General features: G+C 44.2%; 2 protein-coding genes across 3 annotated transcripts; one reads left to right on the plus strand and one right to left on the minus strand.

The window, feature by feature from the left end:
• The first annotated feature begins 4,956 nt into the window (after window positions 1-4,956).
• On the plus strand, window positions 4,957-7,552 carry LOC137910874 (NADH-cytochrome b5 reductase 3-like). The gene is made up of 9 exons (XM_068755292.1): window positions 4,957-5,077; window positions 5,334-5,459; window positions 5,633-5,705; window positions 5,789-5,895; window positions 5,984-6,113; window positions 6,254-6,337; window positions 6,601-6,686; window positions 6,774-6,873; window positions 7,360-7,552. Exons 1-9 carry the CDS (start codon window positions 5,057-5,059, stop codon window positions 7,530-7,532), a joined length of 900 nt encoding a protein of 299 aa, XP_068611393.1. The 5' UTR covers window positions 4,957-5,056; the 3' UTR covers window positions 7,533-7,552.
• Window positions 7,553-8,524: 972 nt separating this feature from the next.
• LOC137910873 (liprin-beta-1-like) lies at window positions 8,525-19,342 on the minus strand. 2 transcript variants are annotated; one of them, XM_068755290.1, is made up of 25 exons: window positions 19,267-19,342; window positions 17,777-17,982; window positions 16,880-16,960; window positions 16,442-16,555; window positions 16,231-16,329; window positions 15,784-15,876; window positions 15,576-15,614; window positions 14,810-14,927; window positions 14,366-14,427; window positions 14,228-14,294; window positions 13,260-13,378; window positions 12,989-13,062; window positions 12,250-12,286; window positions 11,809-11,953; window positions 11,151-11,286; window positions 10,946-11,068; window positions 10,709-10,859; window positions 10,256-10,367; window positions 10,084-10,172; window positions 9,830-9,952; window positions 9,618-9,743; window positions 9,337-9,525; window positions 8,905-9,057; window positions 8,757-8,822; window positions 8,525-8,664 (listed from the first exon to the last, which is right to left on the minus strand). In XM_068755290.1, exons 1-25 carry the CDS (start codon window positions 19,328-19,330, stop codon window positions 8,602-8,604), a joined length of 2,649 nt encoding a protein of 882 aa, XP_068611391.1. In that variant the 5' UTR covers window positions 19,331-19,342; the 3' UTR covers window positions 8,525-8,601. The 2 variants fall into 2 exon arrangements, with proteins under 2 accessions (XP_068611391.1, XP_068611392.1); XM_068755291.1 differs by lacking the exon at window positions 15,576-15,614.
• Between the last annotated feature and the right edge of the window lie 5,789 nt (window positions 19,343-25,131).

The raw sequence follows: 25,131 nt of genomic DNA on the forward strand, positions 1-25,131 counted from the left end.
GGGCCCTTTCAGCGTCTGCCTCGTAGTACTCTTTAGCCAGTATGTGTAAATACCTCAGTGATATAAGGGTTGATCAATATAACCCGCTCTTAACCCCGCCTATCCCAGATTCACTGCTCTTGAAATCACAAGCAGTCCTAATTTTTGCAACATCCCACCCTCTCTCTTATTTTTAATCAGGTTCTCCACTTATTTCGCTTTTTGTTCCTCTGATTGCCATCTCTCTGCCCTTTACTGCCCTGACCAAATGCCCCCTTCTTTTAAGCAATATGATCTGTATAGATAGCGCATGACTGAAAGAAATTCTTGTACCACATTTGTATATATAAGTATGCAGACAAAAATGATTTCTAGTCTACGTGTTTGTATGTTGTTACCCGTTTCCTAATCTGTGTATATCTTGATGTTTTTAATAAGATGTTCTATTTTAAATTATGTAAATGAAGATATAGAGGAAAGCCAATATTATATATATCCCAGGATTTAAAAATTGTACCTTATTATAGTATATAAAAAAACAATTCCAACCTACAAGTCACTAGTCGCATTGTAAAGGACAATGTCTTGGGAAAGTTGAGCAGAGGATCATCACAGATCACCCACAGGAGAGGACAAGGCAAATATATTCACACGAAACTTTAAAATACAAGGCCAATAACTGCTATGGTTTTGAGGGAAATATTTTGCTGGTGGAAATTACACAAGCACATAATGTCTTATTGTACTTATTTGTCAATCAGAGGACCTACATGTTTACCTTGATACACAGAAGTAATACTCAACGCAATCCAGGTAGCATTTAATTTAGTTGGTTGATTTTAAGTGAAATAGGTCCTCAAGTTTTTTTTTACTTCAAGGTTTTCTTTACCAAAATGGAAAACACTGCCTCCAAAAAGTTTGTCAGCCCTTCAGATATAGTCCCCTTGTGGAGAAAAAAGCACCAAGCTGTAGCCATTGTGCCCTTATCCTCATTCAACAAAACTTTTACTGCTTACTTTGTCAGCAGTGCGCTGAATTTAGGCCAGGGTACAATCTTTGAGGGAATTTTAAGTCAAGACTGGTTTTAAGAGGACTATTTTTAGCGTAATTCAACGTCTTGACTCTTTTTAGCAAACTGCATGATTTTTTTAAATACACTTTACTAAAGGTTAGGTTATGATGGGAGGGGGGGGAACTACTGACACCCGGGGGGCTGCCACTTGGGATCCCCTTGCCTTCAATCCGAGAAGAGGAAAGAAAAATCTTGAGCGACTTTGGGTCGGTGAGTGTGATTACTTTGACCGAGGTGAAGCGAGTTTCTAAACACTGCCATTTTCAGGGAGATTACTTCGGTGGAAACCCACTCTTCATGCACACTCCCTCTTGCTCGTGGTTGTAGCTTTGGTTTATTGGGAACAATGCTCTGGCTGCACCGGTGCCCTGAATCGCAGTCTTTGCTTTACGTTGCCTTCACAGTGAAAATAGCAGCAGCCATCTTTTACTGCCAATTTTAACATTTACCGTGGCTGCTATTTTGCACTGATGTCTTTGAACTAGTTTCTTTAGAGATACATTTTTTTGGGACGATTGTTGGATGACTTTATTTCAGGACACCGGCAGGGGGCGTCAGAAACCCACCTGCTTGATCGACTTTATAAAAAACAAAAAACAAAAGTGAAGCAACGATGACAAATCAGTTTTCAGTCAACATCAGTTGCGTCCGTTTTGTTATCTTGTTGGCATAGGATTCCACCAAAAGAGGGCGACATAACCGGTAAAGTTAATGGTCCATCATGTCCTTTACTACGGGTCCAATTAGAAAAGGAATCAGTTTTAATTCATGAAAACCATGAAGTCTCTTATCTTGGAGGAACCTCTTGCATATACTCGATGCTAGCTTCAGGAGGACGTTCTAAATGTTTTCAATGTTATTGTGTAGTTGATAGCACTATTATGAAAAAGCTACTCGTCATTCCATATGAGTCTCTGAGGACTGCTTTGTGTATCACTGTGACTGCCGTGTGTGCTTAGACTTGTAGACTTATCAGTAGTAAGAGAAACCAGTTTGTTCTGTAGCGATGTCGTAGCGTTTAATGCCATTTCCCCTTCTACACGCAGAGAACGAGAGCGTGCGGGATCACCTGGCATCACGTGTCCCAAAAAAAATAAAAGGCGGGTTTTATCGGAGTGCGACTGGGTCGCTTCACACAGCATTTTGTTGAGCACTGTGCAATACTGATATGTTCATCCCATAATGTTAACATGGGTGGCATTGCCTGAGAAAAAAACAAAACAATTGATTTGGACCACGGAGGAGGATTCCCAGTCCAGAGCGATGTTTCTCCTTTCCAGTGAAATGGTTAGGATCCAGCACACACAGATTCGGTTTGTAGGTTGCAGCTTGACACCTCTGTTTAGGGTTTCTTCTCTTTTTTCCGCGAAGTTTGTTTTCTCCTCTCGCATACAGTTCCAGCATCAGACGTTTCAGGGAGCATTAGTTAAATACCAAGCAGGATTCTACATTTCAAAATGCCCTTAAAAATGACATGTATATATTTACATGATTATGTTAAATAAAATTATATCTAGAATGAATATGAAGTGAAATGATTATTCAGGCAAAATATTTTTCAATCATCCATTTATTATATCTCATCGTCAGTCTTTTAGTCGTTAGCTTCTATGTTTAATCAAAAATAACTTTTTATATTTGAGCTGAAAAGTCTGAATGTACAGTATGAGCTGTGTTGGTGTAGATTAAATGTGAGATTAGATGTATTTTGCACTTTTTGTTGACCAAAAAAAAAAATCAATTTGTTTATATTTATTCAACTTTTATGAATTTCTTTCATAATAGTTTTGGGGAGAGATTTGCCCTGTCTAATAGCATTCCAACATTACTGAGTATACTTAAATAAAGTTGCATTTCCAATTCCTCAACACAGAGGGGATATTATATTTGACATATTTTACTTATGTAGGTTCATGAATTTCAGTACAGCTTCAGATATACAATCGAGTACAACGTGAAGGCTCTGTAGAACTGGCCTCAACAATTCAATATTAGTGCAAATAGGTTGTGATAACAGAATAATCTGATCTAAACTGAGACAAAATCAACCTTGTAGAAATGTATGAGGGAATTCCATTATGGGCAGTATCGCATTGGATTGTGAAGTCGACAAAGCTAAAGCCATTACCTACAATGCAATGCTTCTCTTATTGTGATTCCCTCCCAAAGTACAGTATGTATGCATAATCAAACCCTAAAGTCTCCTCTTGCAAATAAAACCTTATCAAGCTCTCTGTGTGACAAAGAACTCAAGATTCTCTCCAGTGACTCTTTTTGCCACACTGACCTTTCAAAAACAAAGCTGTGTAAAGTATTAGAATCTGATGCTGTAGAAAGATCCTAGTTGCCTTTGTGTATATCAACTGCCTGCTTGAGTATTTTGTGTGTGGAACTTTTCTCTGTAATCTCGTAGAACTGTTTGGGGTGTTTTTTCCTGCCATATCGCTCGCGGTGACAGCGAGCTGCTGACAGTTATATTTGCTGTGTATACCTTCATTTTTGATGAGGTGTTTTACAGTTTAGTTTCACTTTGTGCAGTGATTCACTCTGTGGAGTTTACTGACTGTTGTTATATAACTTCATATACACAAATGATCAATAAAAAGTTTTATTTCCTGTTGATACAGATGCTTATCATGTCATGTTTTCATTTATGGGCCACAGCAAGACATCAGAGGGTTATTTCAGTAGCAGGAGATGCTGTCACAGCCTCCAGTAGGAAATGTATTTACTAAAACATGTATTACTCTCGCTAAAGTGTCTGAATCAGTGCTACATGAGACTCCTGTCACATCAAAAAGAAAACTGTCTCCATACATTGCTCGCATGACACAATTCTTAATGCTTGCTCTGACTTGGATTTGACTCATCCAGACCTTTTCTTTATTCATTACTGCCATCTACAGGTCATAACGGAGCATGACACAGAACTGAGCACCACTGAAAAAAAATTATATATGTGATTTCTATTTTGCTCATGGAAGAGATCAAATTTCATCACTGCATATTCACTATTCCCAAGCTCAGGCTCAGTTGTGAGTGACGCGTTTGACTTGGGTTTTGTTGCTAGTGACACAAATAGACTCTCAATATCAGGCATATCTTCCTAGATAAGTTAGTTCCCGTTGAAATTATTGAGAAAAGGTTTTTGTATTTGATCATAATTTACTGTAGGCTTTGAATAACACACGTCTTTGGCCTCTGATTGAGTTCAATGTTTTATTTATGTTTGTGTGTTTTCTATCTCATGAATGACATCATTGACATCAAAGATGGTACAGAATTCTGACATCAAAAAAACAGTAATTTAGATGAGTAATTAAGTAAATAAAATAAAAAAAGTTCATTCAGCAGAGCTAATGCCTAGTCAATTTTTGTGAAGTGAAACCTTAATTCAAATTGTAGTGTGGCTATCAATATCAATATTTGCAGAGTGGTAACAGAAATACCAGTTAAACAACAGTACACATTTTTCTTGATGAAAGTAAATAAAAAAAAGGATTAAAATAAGAGTTCCAAGGTTTATTTTAATTTCTATTTGAGGTAATATTTTAAAAACACACCTTCTAAATGTTTATTGTAGAATTTTCTTCAGGAGGGGAAACTCGTTTTCATTATTATTATCGTTATTGTTATTGTGTATTGTGAAACGCTTTATTCTGAAAAATCAGACCGCAATGTGGAAGTGACGTATGACCCACCAGGCGCTATCAATTCAGCCAGCAGGCTAGCAATAGCAGTACCGGATTTCCGGATTATGCAAAAGTAGTTGTTTCAATAGACACACATCGTGATGTGATTTAGGTTTGACTCGTAAAGTATTTTTTTAAAAAAGAAAAAATATTTTCCAAGCGAACGTCCCACTCTTATTTTGAAAACCACGACCGGATGTGTATATCTGCACTAGATACCTCTGAGGCGTGCACGCCGCTCCGCTCCACATTCGCTACGCACGTTCCCGTGCGCGTTGACCAACGACCTTGTACTTGCTGGAATTAGCTGAAAATGCTGTCCTACATTATTGGCGTAAGTACATCAGCCTGGGAAGTATCCGGACTTTTTTTATTTTAATACGCGTAAACTCATGCTAACGCTAGCGCTAGCTAACGTTTAGTTTATGCAGCTCCGTCTGCCCACCCACAGGAATGGCTGTGACTCATTTCTCCCGTTATGGGATGAGTGTAAGACGGCATGAATTAGCCGACGCCCCGGAGGGTTCAGACAGTCGGTGGCTAACGCTAATGCTAGCCGTCTCGCTGTTCTTTCGGCCCTTCCGTCACAGCTGATCCGAGGTGGCATTGATGGCATCATCAACCTGGTCTTCAGGCTCTTCTTCTCGAAGAGGAGGCCAGCGATCACCCTGGAGGACCCGAACATTAAGTACGCGCTGCGGCTGATAGACAAACAGGTAGCTGTTCCGAACAACCCCCCCTGTAAACTCTGGACTTTGCACAACACTGCTGCAAAAAAAAATAATAATTATATAATCTGCTGCGTCATCCCAAACAGGTGTGTTCACCTCCATTCAGTTTTTTTTTTTTTTTTTTAGGGATAATCTTTCTGTTTGTTGCATGATTTTAGATCGTCAGCCATGACACGAGGAGGTTTCGCTTTGCCCTGCCTTCCGTGGGACACATCCTGGGTCTCCCCGTCGGTGAGTGCCTGCGCTCGTGCAAGCCGTCCGCCTGCAGAAACATGCCGGCCCCCCAGGTCTTCAGCTGCTGCTCTCCTTTTCAGGGCAGCACATTTATTTGTCTGCGAGGATCGACGGGAAGCTGGTTGTGCGTCCGTACACGCCGGTGTCCAGCGACGATGACAGCGGCTACGTGGACTTGGTGGTAAAGGTAAAGCTGCGTACATTTACAGGTGTCTTTTATTTTCTTAACCGCCTCTCTAATCCAGCTGTCCTCTCTCTCTCTCTCTCTCCGATAGATTTATTTTAAAAATGTTCATCCTAAATTCCCTGAGGGTGGGAAGATGAGTCAGTACCTGGAGAGCCTCAGGATCAGCGACACTGTTGACTTCAGAGGGCCCAGTGGTCTCCTCCTTTACAAGGGCAAAGGTGAGGACCACACGACTCCCGGCTTGATAAATGGAGCCAGGTTTCAGGTGGAGGTTTCTGAAACGACGCCTTCGGCACCGGAGCAGCACTGTAATAGCAAAAAGTCAAATGTGAAATACGTCTGGTCGTCTCCTCCGCAGGCGCCTTTGCGATTCAACCAGAGAAAAAGTTGCCGGCCGAGACAAAGACCGCCAAACATGTGGGGCTGGTTGCTGGAGGGACAGGTGAGGAGGCTTCGACTCGCCTAAAGGTCGATCATCTGTTTAGTCTAGAAACGTACAAAACAGTTTTGTGGCTTATAAATATTTTCATTATTAGTCTTCCAATTTTCTGAATCAACTTTGCTTTTGACAGAAGGTATGATTCATGTTTAATAGAGAATATGATTGACCGTTTATATGAAAGAAGCATCGGACACACGGCTGTCCGCACACTTCTGGCCACATGTTTCACGTATGACGAAGGTAAATTCCTTCGTCTTCTTCAGGGATCACCCCCATGCTGCAGCTCATCACAGCCGTCATGAAGGATCCTCAGGACCGGACCGTTTGCCACTTGCTCTTCGCCAACCAGGTCGGTTTCATCACCAGAGATGATTTTACTGATATTTTTATTTTTTTTACAGTGTATGTGTTAAGCTGGTTCTTCCTGTCCCGTCAGACTGAGAAAGACATCCTGCTGAGACCGGAGCTGGAGGAGATTCAGGTCAACAACCCGGACCGGTTCAAGCTGTGGTTCACCGTGGACAAAGCCCCAGAAAGTAAGATCCAAAGATGTTGACCTGCTTCAGATTCATTATTACAGCAAAATGATGTACTATTGGATATCAGGCAAAAGCACTGCAAGTACAAGCGATTTAAAATATTTAATTTGATCATAGTGTAGCCAGAGCTCCTCATTTTAGAGTAGATGGATACAGCGTTACAAACAAAAAGTCACAATAACTTCTAATCGTAGACAACTGTTGATCATAAATGTAATGCCTTATTGTCACCAGTAGGAGTCACTAGTTGTCATGGCATCCATCAGTGGCTGAGCATCACTGCACATTATTTGCTTTTACAAGTATGTTATGTAACCGGATTGTTTGCTAGATTGCACAAAGCTGTGATCAGAATTTGTAACAGAAGTCTCTGAGATGATTCTGGCGAGGGGCCGGATTCAGGAATTTGCAGCCCCCCCCCCACATTGAGTAAACGCTGATGAATCTGGCCTGCAGCGACGAACGTGTTCATGTCTCCATCAGACTGGGAGTACAGCCAAGGCTTCATCAGCGAGGACATGGTGAGGGAACACCTGCCGCCGCCCGGCGACGACACGCTCATCCTGATGTGTGGACCCCCCCCGATGATCCAGTTCGCCTGCAACCCCAACCTCGACAAGGTCGGCCATTCCAGCAGCCGCAGGTTCGCCTACTAGACGTTCCGTCCGCGCCGACGCAGAAGGGCATCTATTATTTCTCCCACCCCGAGAGCAGCGGGTGTCGTATTCTACACAGTCTATGCCATGATATTCATGATGCAACAGGGTCACAGCACGGACCAATCGGTGTAATCAGTACGTGTGATGGAGGGGCGGGGTGTGACTGAAGAGATGAATGTCGAGGATGTTTAATGGCTGGGAAACGTCCGCTTCAAACGCTGAAGGTGATTCTGCGTCTGTCTCAAGCCTTGCTGTCGCCTCGCTTAGCTTTATCAGAGCAGCGCAGAGTTAAAGGTGCCTTAACACTTAGTAAAGCTTTGTTTTAATGCAGGCTTTACTTTGCTTATAGCTGTTTTTCCTGCTTTATTCTGTGTTATTCTGCCCCCCTGGAACTATGTAAAGTCACGTGAGAGACGTCGATGTGTTTGATTCGACTCTGGAAAAGCAACATTAAAAACAAACCAGTTTCCACCGAATTCGATGCTTGGCTTTAATTTTGCTGTAACTGGCTTAAGAGATGTCAGAATATAATCGTTTGTGCTCTTATCCAGCTGCGTCTAAAAATGAACTGCATGAAAGCGTTGCCCCCATTCTACCAACAGCCAGAGAGCAAATCACCACAAGATGTTGTTTTTGGCCGTTTAACTTTATTTCCTGGTTTAATCATCCAGGTTTTATTTGTTGCACCAACATTAGAGGTTGAGGTGGATAAAACTGTGGCGCTCCCAACACTGAAAAACCAGAAACTAGTTCCGGAGTAGATACTTCATAGTAGAAATCTCAAGCTGTTTGCTTTGAGAGATGTTTTCAGTGAAAATCTTAACTTTACGTACCACAAATTAAAAAAAACTCAGCCACGCACGATAAAGTAAAACTGTTTCCTCACTGCCAATACATGAACACAGTAAGAGGTGCATTGAAATATAGCACTCAGCTCATATACTATATTTTGGATGGCTTCAATAAATATATCATGAAAGAATGGCCTGACTGAAGAAAATACTGGAAAGGTGTCTTTCTACGAGGGTCGGTGGGAGGGGCCCCCGCAACAACTCAAAGTCCGGAGTTAATCGGTTTCTGCTGCTCCGACGGGGATCTCCTGAAGGAAGTCGTCGTCCTTCAGCATGCTCTGGAACACAAAGAAGGGCAGAGGTTGAAGGAAATGACTCACGGCTGCACTCCAGTCCGCGGGGGGGGGGGGGGGGGGGTGCAGCGTCTCACCGTCAGGTTGTTGATTCCCTCGGAAAACGCTCCGATCTGTCTGACGGTCCCTTCAGAGTCCTCCATCTGCCGGAGAAAAGAAGAACGGTGTCACAAAGCTCGCGTTTAAGCTAAACGTTTCCAGAAAGCAGCAGAAGTGTCTGCACACCTGCTCCAGCTGGCCGTCAAAGGTCCGCGCCATTCCCCTCTGGAAGCTGCTGCTCTTCGGCATCTCCACGTTCATGGGGCAGACGTACTCCTCGCCGTCTTCCTGACGTTTCTTCCTCAGAGTGCCGAAACCGCCAAAGGACATGCGTCTGGGCTTCAGGGAGGAGAGTCAAAGGCTTAAAAGTCTGGAAGCCAAGGGGTGACCCATCTCTAGTTAAATACGCTGCACATTTACCTCGGAGTTGTTGCTAGGCAGATTTAAATTGTTTAATTTAAATGTTATAAATCCACTCGTAATTTTATCAGGAGGCACTCCTGATGCGTCTCATGGCGAGCCGGCGGCGGCTGAACGACCCCCACGATGACATCAGAGGACCGCCGGCGTGCGTGCGCCGCTGATAGATTGGTCTGTGACGTCATCGTCGGCGGTTACCTTGATCTTGGCGGTGGCGGTGAGGACGGTGTAGTCTGGGTTCTCCAGGCAGTCCTGCTTGAGCCTCTGCGCCTCAGAACCAATCAGAAGGTGGAAGTGCGTGGCCAGGTGGCGCCGCAGCAGGGTTTTGCTGGGCGGGATGTTGAGCAGCAGGGCGAGGGCTTCCACGTTGAAGCGAGGCTCCAGAACCTTCAATGCGTTTTAAAAACATCACCGCATTTAGCGTGTATCCTATTTAATCGTCTTCAAATGAAAACGGATCTCATGTTGACCCCGCCCACCATCAGCCCTCCATGGACGCCGCTGCCCCTCAGATTCGGGGCGTATTCTGCCAAATCCACCGAGCGGAGCCACTCCATCACTCTGTGGTTGGTCCACTGGGAGATCTCTGCCGGCGTGACGTTGCTCTGGACGTGACAGATTGGAGACACACCCAAGAGCACCTTCAAATAAACCAAAGGGGAAGTACAAAGAGGGGCTTCCTGTGGGATACCTCGTCGGAGGGTCGCCGCCTCAGACAGCCGGGCTCGTAGGCGCTGAGGCGGAGGACCTGGACGGCCCTCTTGATGCTGAGATGATGGAGAATGCTGCCCACCTTCAGAGACAGCAAGTCCTCCTGGGGAAACGGAGAGCCGTTAAACGACTCAAAAGGGGATCGAGCGTCAGTCAGACCGGAACAGAAAGATCTATCACTTCAAAGTCAGAGGAATTTCACCTCCCAGGGGGGACACCATTTAAAGTCCTCACCACCGTCATGTAGTTCAGCATGCGTCCATCAACGCGAGCCTCGTCAAAGTGGCTCTTGTACTGCGGGAGGCCGATGTCGTCCAGCCACCCTGCAACGAACGCCAGCGAGTTTGATCCGCCGCCAGACCGCTTGCTTTGATTTTAAATTCCGTTTGATGATGACGTCACTCACTGGTCACCCAGTTGTGGTCCAGTTTGCCCTGGAGGTCGTCGTCCTCTGACCCCAGAGCCTGCAGAGCCAGCTTCAGCTTCTTCCTGTGAAGAGCCTGCTTCATGCACAGCTCCTGATAAGGTAAACACAAACAACAACAACAACGTAGAAATACTCCGTTACATGCGGGATCCGGCAGGTAAAGCTGTAAATAAATATGACCCAGACCGAAGCCAAACTGGGTTCCTATCCGTAGATTTTATTTAACGTTTAACTAATTCAACAAACCATTTTACTTGCAGTACATTTACTCATTAAATTACATAAATGTAGTTCCATTCATTCTATTGTGTTGGCTTAGTGTTCATATTTACTTTAATTTATCAATTCTACTGAAAGCATTCGAATTATCCAAACATGAAAGTATTTACTCCAGAGCATCCGATCCCTTCTACGCTGATGTTTTGCTCTCACCTTCTCCACCTCATGCTGGGAGGCCTGCAGCAGCGTCTGTCCCGAGGTGACCCAGCTCTGACACTGGGCCACATACAAGCCCAGTCCCTGCTCATGCAGCCATCCACACACCTCATCTCTACTCCAGCGTGAGAAAGGGACATCAGCGGCGCTGCCGGGGGAAATAAGCACAAACAATAAAAGATTTCTTACAGGCAAGATGATAAAACAAGAAAAAGGGGGGCTTTTAAAGCCTACCTGTGTTTAGGGTCGCGCGACCATCCGAGCCGTGGGCCGGCTGTCGCTCTGACGCCGCCCCTCCTGAACTCCGCTTCTGCTGCATCGTCGAGGTTGAAGGAGGTGGAGTGACTCCTCTTAAGTCTGCAAGGAGCACCACATCATGAAGGACCAAAAATAATGGCATCATACATCTCGAAACACGGGTGACACTCCGAACCGTTACCTGCCGAAGAACTTCCTGAAGCCTCTGGACTTCTTTTTGGTTTCTGGCGACGACGGCAGCGGAGCCGCGTCACGTGGTTTCTGTGCAGGAACGCCGGCCAAGTCCAGGTGCTCTGTGCCTTTAGGTTCCGTCTCAGCTGTTAACATAATTACAAACACCTTAAAAAAAGGCCGCTAAAGCACTGAATCCACCAGGCCTCAGAGTAATGCTAAACTACAGCAGAACTAGAAGCACCATTAAGACCCCACACTAAACCGCGCCACCCGGACGACGAGAAACGCTTCACAACTTCTTTGGCTTCAGTGCAGATGGTTTAAATAAAGATAGCTGGACACAAACGGCTCGAACCACAACTTTCAACTTTTCATGTTTTTACTATCGGATGAAAGAGAGAAAAGCATCTGATCAAACTACAAGCTGTCAGAAATAGCCTGGAGCACAAGAGAGAAAATTTGTACGGTGTCAGTTTTCATCCATGTCCAGCCGCATCATCCAGAGCAGCCACACTGCAGGCCAACAAGCCTAACACTAGTATAGTGCTGCACCTAACACGGGCGCACTGGCACTCCGGGTGCGGTCTCCAAAGTGTGAAAAGATATACGTGCGTCAGTCCAATTATTCATGACAAATGTGATGAATTCTAGAAGCTCGGAATCACCCAGGTTCGGATCGCTGGCCATCTGCTTGGCTCCACGCAGCTTGAAAAAGCCACGACCAAAAGAGGAGCGGCCCTTCCTCGTCCCGAAAGGCTCGTTATTGACGTCTGCTTTGGGAGGAGAAGAAGATCCTGCTGCGTTTCTGGTCTACAAAGATAGAGGACAGAACCAGTCAGGACATGAAGCATTTTAATATGACTCCAACATGTAGCTGCACCATTTGGCCACCAGGTGTCAGAGTCGCACTTGTTCAGGTAGTTCGTCCGTCGTTATACAGAATAAGATAGAAGGAGCTGACGGTCATTCTTTCGGTCCACTCATGTGGATCAGCTCAGATTCAGAAGGTCAGAATTTAAAAATAATTATTAGTGTGTGATTAAGCGGTTGGAAATAAAAAAATAACTACGTTGATCCATGCTGGACACAAACTCTGTGTCTCTTACCTGGTCAGTGGTGGCTGATTCTGGGACATCTAAAGAACTGAAATGACAAGAATCTACATTCATGATTGAACTTTACTCAACAGCAAGTAGCTAAAGGCAGTCGCTGAACTATCCTCCGCATAAAGTTACACAGAAGCTTTTACTTTGATGACAAACAAAATAGTTAAAAATCACAATAGCAAATGAGAGCTCAGGAAAAAATCTGCCAATGGAAGATTTAAAGGGCCCGTAAAGGCATGCAAAAACAACAACCAGCATCTACATCCTAAGATGCTGCTTCTCTGCCAGACAGACATTTTCTGATTGGTATTTAGTATAAACTCAAACCCCCATCATCTGTGTTTTGTACATCAGACTCGGGGAGAGGATTTGTTAAAGGCTCTGCCGCAGGTTTCAAAACTGCCCCGGTTTATTCTAAATTGTAATTCCAGCTCCTTATGATACTTACACTGCTGGTGAAGGATTAAATAGCGTCGTCATTAATGAAACTCCATGTTAGCAGTCGATTTAAGAATCAGAACTGAAATCTGAACAGAATTAGAATCACCCTGAACAAACGCTTTGTGATACACCGAACTCAAATTGTATATTTTGCCGGTGGGCAAACTCCAGAAACTAAACGGTGACTAGTAACAATTAATCGACTCATTGCCGAGACGTTTCTGTGTCTTTATTTCTTCCACGGGGAGATGAGGACGTCTGAATAATGAACAATGAACAGATGTGACGTCAGTTTCACCTCTCGTCCGCGCGGGACTGCAGCTCCCGGTCCAGGTCGTTCATTTCAGACAGCACTGCTATACACGGCGTGGACTGAAGACGACACAGAATCGGGATTAACAGATCCGACCGTCTCAGCGATGGAACATTTTCCACAGCAGCAGCAGCAGCTCAGAATTCCTGAGCGGAGCAATCTCAGCGTGGGAGGCTGAAATGAAGCCGTGCTCAAGGAAGCCCACGGTCTGGGGTTCATCCTGTGTGCGAATTGTTTTGACAGAGGTTGTGTTTACCTCACCAGAGCTCCTTCCTGCCTCCCCCGCCAACGCCAGGGCCACTTGATCCACCTCCATGGATACAGGAACTGAGAGATTATCTGGGATGTCCTCATAATCATCTTCCTTTGACTTATCTGGGAGGACAGTTAGAGAATGACTGTAAACAGTTCGGCCCTTTTCTTTCTGGGCTACAGCAAGGACAAGAACGGTGGGGCTACATGAACGGACGTTAAATGTTCCGGTGGGGCTACATGAGCGGACGCTAAATGTTCTTATTAATAGCGCTGGTTACGTTGGTGGAGTCCATCGTCTGACAGATTTAAGTTTACTATGAGATAGATGGGTTTCCATGAAACGTTGTGGGAGGGTTGGAAATGTGACAGGGAAGAACCAGTGAGACTTTTTGGAACCATTTCCATTCCATTATGAATAAGCTATTTTCTCAGGTAAAGCTTGCCAGAAGGCTCTGGCGGGTAGCGAGGGAGGTCCGATCTAGTTTTGGAGGGGGCCACGTATAAAAGACGGGAACCCGGGACCGTCAATTCTTTGAGGCTCGTTGGAATTTGGGTCAGCTTTAAATTAAAAAGGACTGTTGCTACAGCGCTGCATCTTTCTGCAACTTAAATAAAGTCAGATGTGATCGAACAGCCGTTTCTTTGATTACGTCAGACTCCAGACATCGTTTATGTTCACAGAAATAAAGCATCTTCTAAATAAGTCGTCAGACTTTGGTTTGAAGCAAGCAAAGTTCTGTCTGGCAGCATTTAACCGTACTTAAAGTATTTATTCAGAACTGATTTAATACGTGTATTTTTAACTTTTTGGCGCCGTTTGAGATTTAAAGGTTAAAAGTAGCTCTGCAAGAACTGCAAGTCTCCAAATGTTGACTCAATAGCGATGTAATGACAGCAACACCAACTCAGTAACGGTCTGCAAGTGGTGCGTGACGCAACTGTGTTTGATCTTTAAACACTCCATCTGACCTTTGGCCTGCTCCTGGACTTTCTGGCACCTGGTCAGAGACTCCTCCAGTTCTTTTATCCTTCGCTCCTGCCGATAAACAGACATGATGTTCCAGTTCCAGCTGCTTTACAGTGAATCAGAGCCGCGTCTTACTGCACCTTCTCATCATTGGAAGACGCCAACGATTCCAACACCCTCTTTATTCTCAACACTTCTGCGTCTGGAAGAGACATAAAAAAGCAGACGCTTTAGATTGATGATCATCTTACAGCTGAAACCGAAAAGCAGCGACCAGATATAACGATCGAGCGGGAATTAGCGTGCTGGATTGACGTTTTGACTCAATATGACCTTTGAGGGCAACCATAATGCTGATGTGGCCCTCGGAGAAAATGAGTTTGACACCCCTGCTTCAGACTGACTAAGAGATCCGGATAAGAGCTTTTTTATTCTTCCTCCAAGCAGGCTGCTGGACGGACGTCTGGTGCTGCTGGAATGTGAAATGTCTGTTTGTTTAATCCTCGTAAAGCCCTTTAATATTAGTCCCTAAAAACAGGAGCTCCCAGACCGTTATTAAAACGCCCCCCCCCCCCCCCCCCCACCTCTCTCTCCTCCCTCAGCTCTGCCATGGCCCTCCACCCTCAGTGTGTTCTCATCCTCCGGCCTGCTCAGCTCCAGCTCCCGGTCCTCCAGCCGTCTCTGCAGGAGCTGCAGCTCCTCCTGCAATGAGAGGAGACGGAACGTCGTCATTCTGTGGTTCTCATCACTTTGTGAATCGGCTTTGAGAGGAGAGCTACAAAAGTTAATTGTTGAAAGTTAGATTCCATGTAATTTTTATATTTCAATGTAAACCCATTGACTGATCTGAATACATATACTATGCTTAGACTGCTGCACATGTCCATAGTGTTTGATACTGAATATGCATGCAGGATATACATATACTTTATAATTAATACCTACCCACTGCTGTTTGTTTATATTCACACCTCATATACATTGTGTACTTATTGTAAAATGCTTCTGCACCGACAAACGCGAATCTAAAGACACACAGGAAAAAGGACCGACACACACACACACACACACACACACACTAAATGTAACAACGATCCCAACTAATGATGCGAAACTTAACTGCAGAAAGAGACCGCAAAAAGAAAAAGGGGTTAATACAAAGAAAAGCCGAGAGAGGATCCGAGTCCGTCACAGATCCTGCAAACGCTGCAGGCGGAATCACTTACAGTGAGTTTGGTGAAAGTCAGGAAAGCAGCGTGATGCAGGAGGGGGGGGGGGGGGGGGGGGGGGTAGCAGATTTAGAGGATCTTAAGGAACAGAAAGGAGAAGAGAACAGGCTGGAGATTAGACCTCGTCTCCTCTGAACGGCGGAGCGTTCCACTTTGGGTGCTTGACAGGTTGACATGATGCAGAAAGATGTAGAAGAGGCGGAAAAAAGGTGAAGGGAGCAGAGAAACAGCCTCATTGGGGAAGAATAAAAAGATTTCGGGACATTTTAAAGGGTAACGATAAATTAAAATCCTCTGCCATCAACAGGCTGCTCACTGGAAGCACTCACTTTGGTCACTTTGAGTTTCTTTTCACACAGCAGCCTCTCATTCTCAATGTCCGTCACCCTGAACCGCAGGTCCGTTACTTCCTGGTACAAGCCCTGGGGAGAAGAAGAACACTCCCATTACCTACTGAACTCAGAGGGCATCCTGCGCCGGGAGGCTAGTGGAAACAGCGTGGGACTTTTGCTTTGTTTGTTTTTATGAAATCGAGAAAGAGCGTTCCTGCCAAAAGCATCAAATGTGTTCAGACTGATGTCCCACTAGAAGAAACATGATGAATCCACACACGGAGACCAAGAATGAGCAGGAAACAGCTGCTCGGGTTTCAGCTAACCCCAAAGTTCACGCTGATCTCGTCCTCCAGCCGAGCGAGACAAATCTTTGTGGCTCTAAAACAATGAACGCGAGGCTGCCAGGATTCAGAGTCACAGATGTGAAGGACAGAGCGGTACCTCACTGTCCCGCCGATCCCTCAGCTTCAGCGTCAGGCTGGACACCTCGGTCATCAGCTCCAGCTTCTGGGCCTCCAGCGCGGTCCGCTTCGACAGCTCCTGAGGAGTGAGAGGCACATTTGGTAAAGTAAGTATTAAGTGAAGGGATCCTGATTTCTGTTGACTAATCCACATGCAGAGAAGAGGAAGAGCAACTCAGCAGAACTCCTACCTGCTGCAGCAGCTCCTCATTCGCGCCGAGTTTCTCCCGATGATGCTCTAGGCAGTTGTCCAAGTCTCGAATCTTTTCACCTTGCACCTCCACCTGGTCTGTTAGTACACTTACCTGGTCAATGGTGAGACATTGGTATTAATCACAATGTCATCTTGAAAGCACCCAGAGAATAAATAGTGCAAGTTATCCAGAGCCCCGTCACATTCTAAAACGTATAAATTTATCGCTAAGTAAAATACCAGGCACAATGAGTCCTCATTTTTTTTACAAAGCCACACAGATCACGTGTATGTCAAGACGGTTTCTGTAAATAGACCACAGCACCAGGAATCAGACAAAAAAGAAGAAATAAAAGACCGACAGATGAGGTTGACCAGCGCTCTGGTTGATTTGTCTCAATCTAAGGACGTACGATGAAGCGATGTGGACACAAACCTGAAGAATAAGACACTCTTTGTCACTTTCCAGACGCAACAGACGTTCTTGGTAGGCAGACTCTGAGCTGTGGCCATTTGTCTGAAACGAGAATTGATCGAACAGCTGTAACTATACATATCTATTAAACGCTGCCGACCGCCGCTTCAGAGCAGTCAGAGTAAAACGCGGGTCGTTGCCGAGGCAACCAAATGAAGACACAGCCCCATCCTTGAGCCATGAAGATTTTCTAATGGGTGTAGAACCATACAACCTCCCTGACAATGAACGCGCACGGTTTCCCCTGAGGAAAACAAGATTTGTGATTTGAGTTTTTAGAGAAACGGGATCACCAGATCGCTCACATGCAAGATTGAATTAAATCAAACCAAATTAAATCACTCTCTCCCAAACAGCACAAAGAGAAAAACAAAGCCAGGCAGAGGAAAAGAGGAGATCCTCTAGCACGAGTCTCAGCTCAGAGGATGGAATCTTTTTTTAGCAGGGCTCCTATGGAAACTCATTCCTCACGATGCATGTCATACCAATTCTCCTACAATAAACAGTAAACAGTCATTGTGTAGCAATTGGTCATAAAAGACTTCTGCAAAGCACAGAAAACACTGATAATTTCATCCACGCGTGTCTCACTGCATTCAACCTGCAAGGTATTTTGCAGATCAAATTTAAATTTTGTAAAAAAACCCGAGAGAGTGGATTGAAAGCCTGCGATCGACATTCAATGAGAAGGTGAGCACAAAGTGAGCTTTCTAAAACTGCCTTTTGGATCCACTGGGCTCTAAATCTGTCCTGCCTCATCAAGTCCAACGATGATTCATCAGCATGCTTGTGTTGGCTAATGGAGCTAGCTCATTGTTGTTAGCTCGCCATACATGGTAACGCTGGAATGATCATTACCAGCCGTCCATGCAGCCAGCCTGCCAGCCCCTCTGCAGTGGAATCGGGGATCTGGCATCGCAAGTTGTCCCTCTCCTCATTATCCATGAGCTCCAGCGCTCCCCGCAGATCCTCCAGCAGGTGGAGCACCCGAAGTCCCCCCAAGAAAGGCGAAGTGGGCGACTGGCAGTCAAACAGCCCGTTGGAGTAATCCATGGCCTTGGAGCCTGGGACGACGGAGAGGAGGAGTTACTCATAAATCATGAAGAACTGTAGAACTGTAGCAGCCCACTGGGCTTACAGCACACACAAACGTGTTCACATCTAAAGCCCGATTTGGTGCTGCTCTGCGGGCGGTGGGATCGTGTTAACGGCCAGAACTCCGTGCAGGCCTAATGTGTCTGTGTTCTTTTCCTCTGATTTGACAAAGAGCTGTGCGTACTGATTGAACAAGGAACTTTACCAGTTTGCATTCCATCTGATTTTTGATATCCTGCTTAATTCATCAGCATGGTTTTTTTTTTTTTTTTTGCTTTAATGTGGCGAATGCTATGGTTGCATTATTCATACATCCGGCCCCTGGAGTCATCATGACCTTCACTGGCAATTGTTCATTACAATTTATTCAAAATCAAGTCTGAGAATAAAGAGAACGCTACGTTCCTTGTATTTTACTGAATTTTCTTTGGAACATTCATTATTTTAATCTTTTTTTTTTAACAGTCAAAACCAAAACACACTGCAAACGCAGAAATGTACAGGGATCCAATCAGGCACCACTCAGTATGGAGCAAAATAATGACGGTAAAACTCCTCCTGTCTTTATCTGAATCATCTTTTTGGATATTTTTTTTTTTGGACACGCCCGTCATCCGTCTAAAATGTCAGCCATAATCAATACGTCCAGGAGTAACAAAGAGGGAGCTGAATAAATAACCATCCAAACAATCATGGCTTCCCCGCAGCAGGGAAGGACTGGCGCTTGATGACTACTGGTGGCTTCTGTGGATGTGGGGGGAGATTGGGGGGGGGGGACGTCATGTGATCAGCCGCTTCTCTCCCATTGGAAAGGTCAGCGCTATAATTACACACATCAGCGGAAAAGTAAGGACTAAGAGAAAAGCGTGCTTCAAGTATCTGCGACGACCGTGTGCAGCCAAACGCTCCCAAAGAAGGAGTTTGTGTTCCAAACTCAGGGAGCTTGAATAATCATTAGTCTCCGTCGCTGCGCGGACAATGGAAACTCTCATTTCTCATGGTAGAGGAAAGCAAGGAAGGGAAAAAGGGGCCGGCCATCCAGCAGCACAACGTATGCATTATCCCAAGCTTTCACGTATACGAGAGGAATCGCACTAAATTTCAAGTAGGAGTCGAAGGAGGATAGTAGTATTGTATTATATATTATATACTGGACGTAGTATTCCCGGCTCGCAGTTCAATTGTTTCCAGATGTGGGCAGACTCCTTGAAAATGTGTTGCAGCCTGGTTTTTCTAGCGTACCGCCTGGTTACCTGCGATTATCCCATCCATTTGCTCCAAGGCTGCCGCCAACATCTCGCTGGCGTCAGACATCATCTCGTTGCTCAATGATTCTGAAAGAGAAAAGAAGAGTAAGAAGAAGAGAACCGAGAAGAAGGAGCCATCGAGGGCTAACGCACTGTAGCAACCGTTTCAACCACCAAACGAAAAAAGGAAATTAATCATCAGTACAGGCTAATGGTTCCTTTCCAGAGCACGTCTTTCCTTGTTTTCAGGCATCGGCCCCCAACGCTGAAGCCTTATTGTATTTTTTTATTTTAAATCATCACTGATTCTCTCATCAAGCGATCTTTCTTCTGTTTTTAAAAGGTTGCTTCGTCAAATTTAGCCACAAAACGCTGACAGGCTGAGAAACAAAAACAAATAGATCTCCAGGACTAATTACCCAACAGGTCTGGCTTATGGTGGTCATGGGTCCTCGTGGGCAGCCCCCCCACCCCCACCCCGTCTGGAAATAATGAGGCTCTTCTCCCACGGGTCTGAAGCCTTGTAGCATCGGCATGTTCGTCATCTCAAATTTTCAATTTGCTTGAATTGGCCACTTGATCTGATCTGATTTAAAGGGCAGGACCACGAACCTTAAAACAGCGGCTCTGCTTGTTCCCAAGTGAGGGGGGGCAGGGTCCGTAGGGTTTACTTAACATCCTCCCTTTTACAGGCCAAAGCGTCCCACCCAGCTGGGTGAGGCATTTTAAGAAACCAATAATACCAATAAGTGTGATGCGGAGGGGGGGGGGTTCTCTCTCTGAACACAAAGGGTCCTAAGAATTTCAGAAACTATTTCATTTCATTTAAAAGGAATCTGGTAAATAAGACAGAAATACATTACATTTCAGTGGAAGATTTAATCCAGCTAAATTTGACAGTGTGTTCGGCGCCATAAACGCATTAAACACGAGGCGTTTTCCTCTGCTGGTATTTCCAAGTTTAACAGGAAAAAAATATATTCCCTGTCAACGAACGGGTTGTGTTTGGTCAGCTGCTTGCCCCCCCCCCCCCCCCCCCCCCGAAGGTCGTCCCTTTCCAAAAAGAGCTGTTGACGATTCAGAAGCTCTCTGCCTGTGCCTGCCCTCTCGCAAAGATCTTCTACAATCCTCTGGTAACGGGCGTGCAAAAAGCTAGTTCAAGAATTTTAGACAGATAAAACGAGATCGCAGCGTGTAGTGATCTCGAGACACAAACCGCATCGAATCCGACGTTCATTTTATGAACCCAAACCAGAGTACAATTATTTCCACATGTTAGAAAGAGTTTGAGGCTGATAAAAGAATACCACCGGGGCTATTTGCGTGGTTTTATGCCGATAATATGGCAGAAAATGGCATCAAATCTTACCACATGAAATCTGTCCTTTCCTTAGCCTTATGAAACCAGACCTTTTAAAATGCCAGGCTCAGATATTTTCCATTTGCCTTTGCATCAATGATGAGAAAGTCATCCATGAAGGATTTTCTGACCAAAGCCTCGAGAGGGAGGCCCGACAACGAGGGTCTGACTCTGTCGCGTCTCTAATGATGATTGATAACGCACAACTGCAGAGGAGTTAGGACTACACACATTCCTGAGCAGGTTAGCCCCCCCAAAAACCAAACACCGATGCCTGGTACCGACATCCCCAACAACCCCCCCCCCTTCAGACAAAACACAAGACGCCAACAAGTGTTTTCAGTGTATGTTCAAATGGTCAACGGCACTTTGGCTGAAGAGGAATTAAAAAATCATTTCATAACCTTTGGGCTATTTATACAGCACTTGAAAGACTATTTATTTCCTCTTCTAGGAACTGCAATCCTTTGACCGACGCTGATGCACAACAAAACATCACATAACCACAAGCAATCGTATTTAAAAAAGCATTGATGCCATCTCGCTACGGTGCACGTCGATGGCAGGAGTACATCGTTCTGCTTTTTCCCCGTGGAAAGGCGCGTTTGTTAAGCACACTTCAGTTTGCTCATGCTTTAAGGTGGTTTCAACATCAACCAGATGGAAAAGGTTATATGGGGGGGGGGGGGGGGGGGGAGGGAAACATTTGAAAAGAAAATAGGCTGGGATTACTTGACCCAATGCGGTTGGGTTCTAAATCTCTCTCTCTCTCTCTCACACACACACACACACACACACACACACAAAAAGCCTACTACCAGCTGTTGCACAGATGTGCATTTCAGAATTTAACTGGCTCAGACCACTAATAGGAGCACTAGTTATTGCACTGACACCAGTAGCAGTAGCAGCATTCAAGTTAAGAAATGCTTGATGGATAAAACTTGAAATTGCATGGCAACAGTTTTAAGTCTCAGGTTTTAAACTAAAATAGGCATCAAACAAAATTAAATGTCGTTGAAAAGTTGCTAAAAGACGTCCCACAGGGACTCCAATCCTATAAGCCAGCAGCTTTACTGACATTTACGTTATACAATTACAAATAAATATTTATTTACAAAATCTGATTTAGACAGCGATTTGAAACCCCATGCAAAACCAGCCAATGAAAATAAAACCAAGCGGTGCATCTAATAAAACAGTTTATAATATTATCCTCTATGATAATATCTTTTTTGACAGTTTCGTTTGAAAAACGACTACAAAAGTCAGGATGCAGACATGATCAGTAACACGCCCTTGAGAAGGTCAGAGCAACGTGGAATCCAACCAGTCAACCATCCTGTCTTTGTTTACGCCTCCTCAAAGACGGTTTGGTGAACTTTCAGTTTGAGTTGCTGCAAGATCCAATTATTTGACAAGAAATGACAAAGCGGACCTGAAAGTCCGGCGTTATTTCTGCACAGACAACTCTTTGTGTTTCAGCGACCCACATGAGAGCACCTCGACCGTTACTGCAGCTCTTTCCATGTGGCCCCCCGTCCACAAACGTCAGGAATCACATTGGGGGGGTGGAAAATAATTAGGATGGTGGAAGGGGGCAGGAGGAACTCAGTAAAGGGTCACAGCAAGCCAAGAAAAACAACTCTGGTTGCCTTTTGTTATCACAGTCTTAGCAGAGGAGCAGCCATTTCGTAGTGAGGAGTCTTGTGACCGCTCCGGTGAAGACGAAGTTGGACCGTGCAAAGTCAAACGAGAAAGGAGCGCTAGCATCGACCGAAACCACGGCTAGGCTTGAAGCAGCGGCAGCCCCGCGTCCCTTCACCGTGTCCCGGCAGGAAGTGCTTCCTGACATTCAGGAGAAACGTCTTCCTCTTTGCTTTAGAAATCACCGTTAACAGCAACAGCAGCACGGACCGCACCAACAAACCCAAAGTTTAAATCCCTTTCCCAAAAACAACAACAAAAACAACAACATTTACAGCTCTTAATTTAAACTGAGTGACAAATGAGGATTCAGAAGCATGTGAACCACTCAACAGTGACACATCCTCCTTTAAAGCACAGCCTGCAATCCAGGTTAACCGTTGCTTTAACTTTGGACTGACAGCGGACTTTGACTGAGCAACAGAGAAATGCTTGTTGGCTATGGAGACAAAGCGTTTGCTGCCAGATTAGATCCATTTGTTTGTGCGTTAAACGATCATGGAGCACGATGAAAATCACGACGACAATTATAATACTTTCACTGTAAAATCAGACATGGCAGTGCAAAGAAGTGCGTGTGAACTGCTTGAGTTTTCTGAACGGCCAACCAATAGCGTAGTTATGGTTATTTGAGAGAACGAAATCAAATAGTTTGTTGTACTGTCGAATAATCAGACATATATATGCAGAGCTAGGAGGGAGAAAAGCAGCAGCACTGTAACAAAAGACTGGTGGTAGAGACGTGGTACTGCAACCAGCTGAGATCAAACAGATTCATTCAAATGGCTTTCATGCATCTGTATGGATGATAAATAATTCCTAAATGGAAAAACAAACAAAATCCATGTAGTTCATACTTTAGCTCTGCTTAAATCATATAAAACCAAGATGATAATAATATTGTCTTTCGCAATATTTTAAACGCTTTCTCCATAAATGGTGTATTGGCATGAATTACTTGTTGAAATACTATAATTTGTTTGTGACGGCTAAGAATAAACCATAACACAGAAGATTCTTCTCAAATTCGGTAAGATTAGTACACGTATATATTATCGTTTAATATAGTTCCCAAGACTAAAGACGAAAGAACGAACTCTGCTAGCATGCGAGCTAACATAGCATCCAGCCGGCCCCGTCCGGTCCAATTAACAGACGCAGACTACAAATATTGAGGGAAAACGCATTTAAGTTCGCGGGTAAATTAAGCTAAAGTAGGAACAAAATGAACTCTTTCGAAAGTACATTTAAACTTCAGTGAACTTACACAAAGAAGTGCCTTTGCGTCGCTCCGAAGACTTTATAAATTGTTCGCGGGGGACTCTTCGTTGAGGCTCACCTATCCATCGGATCTCAGAGTGGAGGAAACTTTTCATCCCCGTTGATAAAAGCCATTCTGTTCGGCATCAAGCTAACGCTAACGTGAAGGATCTCCGAGACGGGGTGGCCTTCAGAATAAAAGCCCAACTCCACAAGCACGATGGTCTGTCAACATTACTGCACGTCAGAGAAAACGTACAAACTTATATATACGTAGGCATATGATTCTGTAAATAGAAAACCCCAACAGCAAAGTAATCGATGACTACTACACTAGTAGCATTGATTACTTTGCCGTTAATAGTGCTACTGTATAATAGGGTATAATATTTTGAATGTTTGTACCGGAAACACTGTTATTCGATCAGCTTTACACTGCGCATGCGTTTAGACAAAAGGATGAAAAGCTGAACTTCAAATGAAGGCGTGTCATGGAAATATAAAATATTTTTTGGCAGTTTTTCAACATATGCACATTTGATAGACTAAAACTATTAACTGCTCTAAAGATGGGTTTTCAGATTCTAATCAATCGGTTTTAAAGAGATCAGAAATCACGAAAAAGCTTCATATCCACCATACTGCCTTTTAAATCACCTTCAAGTGTCAGTGATATTGTCTCAAAAATCTTCTTCTTCTTCTTCTTCAAATTATGTAAAGTGTTTCTATAAAGTTTTTTTTTCGATATCAAATCGCCTGCATATGACGACAGGTTGTTATATCAGATGCTTGGATGAAACAGTTGGTACGAGTAACCCAGGATACCAAAAACCAATCACAGACGGCATAGTTTATAACATCCAGGTCATGTGAGGTCCATGGATGCTGCTGCAGTTTTTCCGAGGTGGGATCCCGTCGAGGATATGGATGTACCGGTATTTACTTGCTTCTGAAAGATTTTAAAATGCCAATTTTACCCATAGATCTTAAAAATTGCCTCCCAGCCATGTTGATGCAGTTTTCTTTTTATACTTATGTGTAAAATATAATAGTTGTTGAAAAATTTACAAGTAAGCTGCAGTAGTGTAGTTTTTTCTTCTTATTTGTTTCAATACTTCCTACTGAGCTTAGTTGCTGCAGAGACCTTTGTCTGGATTCACCTCATGTACTGTATATATATAATATACCATATAAGTATGTTTATTAAAGTTATTAAAGTGCAATGTCTAAAAGTCACAGCTTTTCAGGAGGAAATATTGCACTGCATTTGTTTTTATGAGAGCTTTATAATAACCAGTGTGTTTGCAGATTCACATTTCCATCTGAAGCACATTGCTTACATTAATATGATGCATTACCCTGGACTGGCTTACAGCAGCATATTAAATAACTAAGCTCCGTCTCACCCGGCTAGATAATTAAAAATGCTACAAAATTAAATTCGCCAAATGAAAATCAAATTCGACAGCAAACCACATTACACTCAGACAAAATTAAAAGCTGTGTGATTATCAAGAAGCTATTATATTAACTTCAGTCCAGAA

This window comes from Brachionichthys hirsutus, chromosome 22, assembly GCF_040956055.1.
Source record: "Brachionichthys hirsutus isolate HB-005 chromosome 22, CSIRO-AGI_Bhir_v1, whole genome shotgun sequence".
Lineage (NCBI taxonomy): Eukaryota > Metazoa > Chordata > Actinopteri > Lophiiformes > Brachionichthyidae > Brachionichthys > Brachionichthys hirsutus.